The following is a 6,000-nucleotide window of genomic DNA, read 5'->3' on the forward strand; positions in this document are numbered from 1 at the left end:
TGCTGTGTCTCTCTCTCGTCCATCCGTGGACACCTGCAGGCCCCACCTGGAGGCCGCTGTGAACAGCGCCACTGTGAGCACGGGCTGCATCTGCCCGTCTGGGTCCCCGCTGGCCATCCTCCTGGCACAGACCCAGGAGTGAACTGCCGTTCCCCACGGCGGCCACGCCAGTTCACGCCCCTGCCACTGTGCACGAGTGTTTCGGTTGCTCCGTGTCTTTGCCAGCACATGTTATTTCCTGTTTTTTTATAATAGCCATCCTAACGGGTGTGCAGTAGAAGTGTCAGGGCGTTAGGTCGACCTTTCGAGGTACGATTCACAAACAGTAACAAGCCCCATTTTAAGCGTGTGGTTGAGCGAGTGTGGACATGACACGTGCCCCGCCGTGACCAGGACACAGAGCGTGGAGTCGCCCCTGACAGGCGTGTCCCTCCCTCCGCCCCCGCCCAGGCCCTGCTGATCTGTTCCCTGTCACATGAGTGTGCAGCTTCTAGAACTTTCTAGAGTTATAATCTCGTGTCCCTGGAGCCTTCCACCCAGCACGAGTTTGAGGTTCACCCGTGCACCTGCTCCTCTGTGGTGAGCAGCTAGCAGCGTCCGCTGTGCGGGCGTAGCCTTCAGGAGCGGTTTGTTGTAAGCTGCCCCACGGGCCTCGTGGCGTAGGGTCCCCAGGCCAGCCCGGGCCTACGCCGGGGAGCCCACACCTGGGCGTATCCCACCCTCCTCCTCTCGCAAACAGAGCCCGAGGCCCAGCGAGGTCAAAGATGCGTTCAGGGTCACCCAGCAAGTGAGTAGGGCCTCCAAGCTGTACCTCCTCCTCCAGGAAGCCTGCCTGCTCACCTCTCCCCAGCTCTCCCATGCCTCCTCAGTGCTTCCCCAATAAGGCCATCGCTGCACCCCCGACCTGTTTTATACTTATTAGTAACCCCCCTTCATCTCTTCTGCTAGGTCGCAGTTTTTTAAGTACAACAACTGCTTTTTTAATCGTATTTTTATTCTTAACATCTGGGTCTTAGTAAGTGTTCGATAAATGTTAAATTATTAAATTAATGGATGGGTGGATATATGGGTGGATAGATCCGTGGATGGGAAGTAGATGGGTGGATGGATGCTGGGTTGGTGGGTGGGTGGATGGATGAATAGATGGATCAGTGGGTGAGTGGATGGATGGGTGGTAGGTAGATGGGGGGTAGTGATGGATGACGAGATGGACGGACGGACAAAAGACGGATGGATGGATGGGTAGATAGGCAGATGGATGGATGATTTGGATGAACAGGCAGGTAGACAAGTGATAGATGCACCAAGTGGATGGATGGACAGATGGATGGATGGAGTTTGGGATGGGATGGGCAGATGGGTGATGATTTACGGACGAACAGGTGGGGTGATAGGTTGACAGATGGATCAGCATTTACTTGGATGGATGGATGGACATTTGGATGAATGGATTATTTTTGATGGACAGACAGATGGACAGATGACCTAGGACGACGGACAGATGGACAGACGATAGATAGATGGACGATCGATGGGTAGATGGGTGGATGGATGACATTTACGGACGAATAGGTGGGTGGATGGGGTGGATAGATGACTGTGCGAATGACGCGCGGGATGGATGGGATGGATGAATCAGTGGATGGACGGGATGCAAGGTGATGGACGATCAGCGGGGATGGCCGAGCAAGTGGAAGTCCTTTGGTGATAAAGTAACCGGCATCAGACCGTACCACAGCCTGCACCGCGCTCGGAGCCGCCTTTTGTCCAGGAAGCCCACCGCAGAGCGGTTCACCACGCCGGTTTACTAACCAGCCCTCTGTACGCCGCCGTAAAAAGTGGTATGAGTACGTCTTAATTCCTGCTCTGAGAAGCCTCACAGTCTAGTGGAGGGGATGAGAGTCATTTAGATGTGGCCAGAGGGAGATCGGCGTGGAGTCCTGTCCAGCCCAGAGGGGGAGGCGGAGTCTGGCCAGGACAGTCGGCCCAGGGTCTCCTCATGCCACCTCAGCACTGGCCTCTCTGTCCACAGATGTTGTCACCAGAGATGAGTTCCTTAGGAAGCAGAAGACGGAGACCATCATCTACTCCCGAGAAAAGAACGCCAACACTTTTGAGTGTGTTGTTCCCGCCAACATCGAGGCTGTGGCAGCCAAGGTGAGGGCACCGGGGGCTGCATGGGGTGACACCTGCCCCATGAGCTCTGCGCAGTGACTGTGGCTGCGGACGAGCTCTCTGTGCCGCCCCCCATGCGGACCGCGTGCCGTCCCTGCCCCCCTCCCGCCCGTGTTACCTTTCTCCACCCTGTCTGCGGCTCTGACGTGCGTTTGTATTCGGAAACCTCCTCCTGTTCCTGACGGCTGCCTGGTGCTGGTGTCCTGGTTCCCGTTGCTTGGGGCTGTGTGTGTGTCTGGCTGTGATAACAAGGGCCAGAGACAGAGCGTGTCAGGGCGAAAGACGGGGAGAGCGGGTAACAGGTATCGTGTCGGCCAAATGGAGGAAGATGGAGCACCAGAGGGCCATTGGCTGTGGTGCAGAAAAGGTGTCTGCATGCAATTTAGAGCCTGCTGGGGCCAGGCAGTGTGACCCCCTCGGCCCTCAGCCCTGAGCTCTTTCGGTCCAGGCTCCCTGCCTGCGGTGGTTGCAAGCTGCCCCAGAGTAGGGGGGCCGGCCCCTCAGTGGGCAGCGATGTCGAGGTGGTAGGAGCAGATGCCCAGCCAGGAGCTGCACACCTGCCGTCCAGCTGACAGCCACGCTTCCCACGTGGAACGCACACGGACGAAAGCAGGGGCAGAGCCATCAGCTGGCCCCGTCCGGGCGTGGCCATTCAGGGGATTCTGGCAGTGGACGAAATGGACGATGGGGGTGCGGGGCTAGAGCGAGGTCCTGTGGGCAGAAAAGGTGACGCTGTCCAACAACTCTGTGCTGTCCGTCGGAAGTTAGAGCAACAGCTGCACTGGGAGGGCGTGGGGGGCAGTGGCCAGGAGGAGCACTGGGGCTCTGGGCCGCTCGTTTCTACCTCTGGACTCGGGTGCGAGCCCCACAGGCACGTGCGGTTTGTGGAATGCGCAGGGCTGCCAGCTCGGGGGCGTGCCCTGTTCTGTGCTCACGTAGGTTACATGTGAGGGCCGCGTGGCTTTATTGAAGCGACGCCTTCAGCAAAGCAAAGATGGTCCCTTTTAGAAACAGTGGGTTCACGCATGCCAGGGATCGCTTGCAGACACTCCAGGACTGTCCAGCCGCCCCGTCCCTCAAGGGGCTCTCCCCTCGCCCAGTGCCAGGCCACGTGGAGCAGCAGGGTTCCCGCTGCTGATTTTGACGTTCATTAGATTCATCATGCCGCTGGTTCACCTCGGTGGTGGGAAGAGGGGGGTCCCGTCTCTGTGCACAGCAGGGGACCACGTGTCTGCACGGGCGGGGGCCTTGTCCAGAGCGTCAGGCTTCGCCTCGGGGCGCTGCCTGGTTCAGGCAGTGGCCCTCTGTCCCGTGGAGACGCCCAGGCCGGGGGAGCGGGGCGGGCCCATTGCTGACCGCTGGCCGTGCTGCCTGCAGAACAAGCACTGCCTGCTGGAGGCGGGGATCAGCTGCTCCCGAGACCTGATCAAGTCCAGGATCTACCCCATCGTGCTGTTCATCCGGGTGTCCGAGAAGAACATCAAGAGGTTCAGGTAGGGCTCCGAGACCCCAGGCGCCCGGGGCCTTCTCTCCGTCCCCCGCCCCGCCTCAGCGCGTCCTTGCTAAGTGCCAGCCTGTGAGCCAGGCGGACGCAGCCCTGACCAACAGCAACGGAGACAGTGACGCACGCAGAATGTGTCCCGGGGGACGAGGACCAGGTGGCCGGGGGAGAGTGAGGTGGCCGGGCAGAGCTCCGAGAGGGGACACGCTGGCACCAGACCAAGAGGCGAGGACCGCCCGGGGCAGGCCTCTGTGACGGCAGAGTGATGGGGGTGACCTTGCAGCTAAGGGCTGTCCAGACCACACCGGGCCATTTAGGTCACAGGAAGGATGACGTTTTACTCTGAATGAGACAGGAGCCACTGGAGGTTTTGAGGAGATTTGTGACATGATCTCTCAGGGGTGAAGCTCCCCTGGCTGCTGGGTGACACGGACATTCGGACAGCCCGGCAGGAGCCGGCACCCAGGTCCTGTCGGCAGGTGATGAGGAAAGGTCCAGTGCTGGCTGCTCTGTCGAAGGGTTGGCCCCGGGGTTTGACAGGCAGAGGACTGGGGGCGACGCTGAGGTTTGGGGCCTGGCTGTGACGTGGCCGTCTCTCTGATCCCCACCTCCCCTGCCCACGACTGCAGCCGAGGCTAGAGAGGGCAGGCCACGCCACCCTTTCGCCAAATGTTTGCTGAGCGCCCATTAACTGCCAGGCTCTAGGGAGCCCGTGAGGGAGCAGATGAGACCTAAACCCCACCTCATCGGCTCAGGCACCGGGATGGTCGCCGTCCAGAAGCAGAAGCTGGCAGGGGCTGGGGGAGGTGGGGGACAGGAGTCCTGACGCCACTGTGGAGACTGCACGGAGTCCTCAGAAGTGAAACGCAGGGTGCCGTGGGGCCAGCAGCCCCCCGCTGGGCCTGCGCCCAGAGAACTGAGAGCAGGGACTCGGAGTGCCGCCTGCAGCCCCCACATCCACAGCAGCCAGAAGCAGCCAGAGTCCACGGACGGAGGCTCGGACAAGCGGGATGGGTGCCACGAAGCAGCGGGTTACCACTCAGCCTTTAGGGGTGAATTCGACACATGCCACAACGTGGGCGAGCCCTGAGGACATTATGCTCAGTGACATAGGCCAGGCACGAAAAGACAAACCCCGTGTGATTCCTAGAGGGGTCAGACGCACAGAGGCAGTAGGAGGGGGGTGCCCGGGGCTGGGGCGGGGTGGGGCTTAGTGTCGGACAGGGCCGGGTCTCAGTTTTGCAAGATGACAAGTTGTGGAGGTGGCAATGGTGACAGCTGCGCAGCATTGCGAATAAATCTAGTGCCGCGAACTGGACCCTGAAAACTGGTTCAGCCGGTGAAGTTCGTTATATGTACTTTGCCACCATTAAAAATTAGAACGGTGTTGGCAAATCCCCACCTGTTGGGGTTTCCGTGATGAGCAGCCCACGGGGCTGGGAGGCACCGGCCGCCGCGGAGAAGCCGCGGGGAAGGTGGCGGTCAGTGCGGTCCACGCGGAGTGGGCCGGCCCGGGGCCCCCGCGCTCTGCCCGAGGCTCTCCCCGGGGGGCAGCCGCGGCCCTGCGGGGACCATCCCGGCGCCCGCCCACCGCGCCCGCTCCGCCCGCAGGAAGATGCTGCCGCGGCCGGAGACGGAGGACGAGTTCCTGCGGCTGTGCCGGCTGAAGGAGAAGGAGCTGGAGGCGCTGCCCTGCCTGTACGCCACTGTGGAGGCCGACGCCTGGGGCAGCGTGGAGGAGCTGCTCCGCGTGGTCAAGGACCGCATCGGCGAGGAGCAGCGCAAGACGGTCTGGGTGGACGAGGACCAGCTGTGAGGCGGCCGCGCCGGCGGAGGGGACCCGGCCGCGGAGCCCCGCGGGGCCCGGGGCGGACGCCGGGAGGGAGCGGCGGGCCGTGGTCCTGCGGGGCTGACCCGGCGCCACCCCGCCCTGCCGTCCTTAGGGAGAGGGGGGGCCCCGCGGAGGACACTGGCCGGCCGAGGCCGGCGGCCCCGCGCCACCCAGAGCAGCACTTGAATGTAACGCGGGCGCAGGTGTGCCACCTGTGGGCGGGGCCCTGAGGCCGGCGGCCCGCGCCCGGGGGCGCACGGACGCGCGCACACGCATAGGCGGGACACGGCCGGAGGCGACGTGCTCCCCGCCGTTGTTCCTTTGCATTAAAGTTTCTCCATTTCCCTGTTTTCAACTGCGTTTTTAATGGGATGCTTTTCATCTCTCGCCACCTTCCTAACCTGCAGGCCGCTCAGCTCAGGCCCCATGTCGCGTGTGGGGTAAAGCGGGACCGAACACCCCAGCTCCCCAGGACAGGCTGGACTTACGCCTG

At 62.0% G+C, this 6,000-nt stretch overlaps 1 protein-coding gene across 6 annotated transcripts in view; it reads left to right on the top strand.

Moving 5' to 3' along the window:
- The window catches only part of CARD11 (caspase recruitment domain family member 11), a 90,533-nt gene extending 84,769 nt beyond the window's left edge, over window positions 1-5,764 (top strand). For all 6 annotated transcript variants that reach the window (XM_039878920.1, XM_039878933.1, XM_039878910.1 and 3 more), the window contains 3 exons: window positions 2,033-2,157; window positions 3,553-3,668; window positions 5,288-5,764. In XM_039878920.1, coding sequence (XP_039734854.1) covers window positions 2,033-2,157; window positions 3,553-3,668; window positions 5,288-5,492 — 446 coding nt within the window. In that variant the 3' untranslated portion in view covers window positions 5,493-5,764. The remainder of the gene's footprint in view (window positions 1-2,032; window positions 2,158-3,552; window positions 3,669-5,287) is intronic.
- The last annotated feature ends 236 nt before the right edge of the window (window positions 5,765-6,000 follow it).

Source organism: Pteropus medius, unplaced genomic scaffold (genome assembly GCF_902729225.1).
Source record: "Pteropus medius unplaced genomic scaffold, Ma_sr-lr_union100, whole genome shotgun sequence".
Lineage (NCBI taxonomy): Eukaryota > Metazoa > Chordata > Mammalia > Chiroptera > Pteropodidae > Pteropus > Pteropus medius.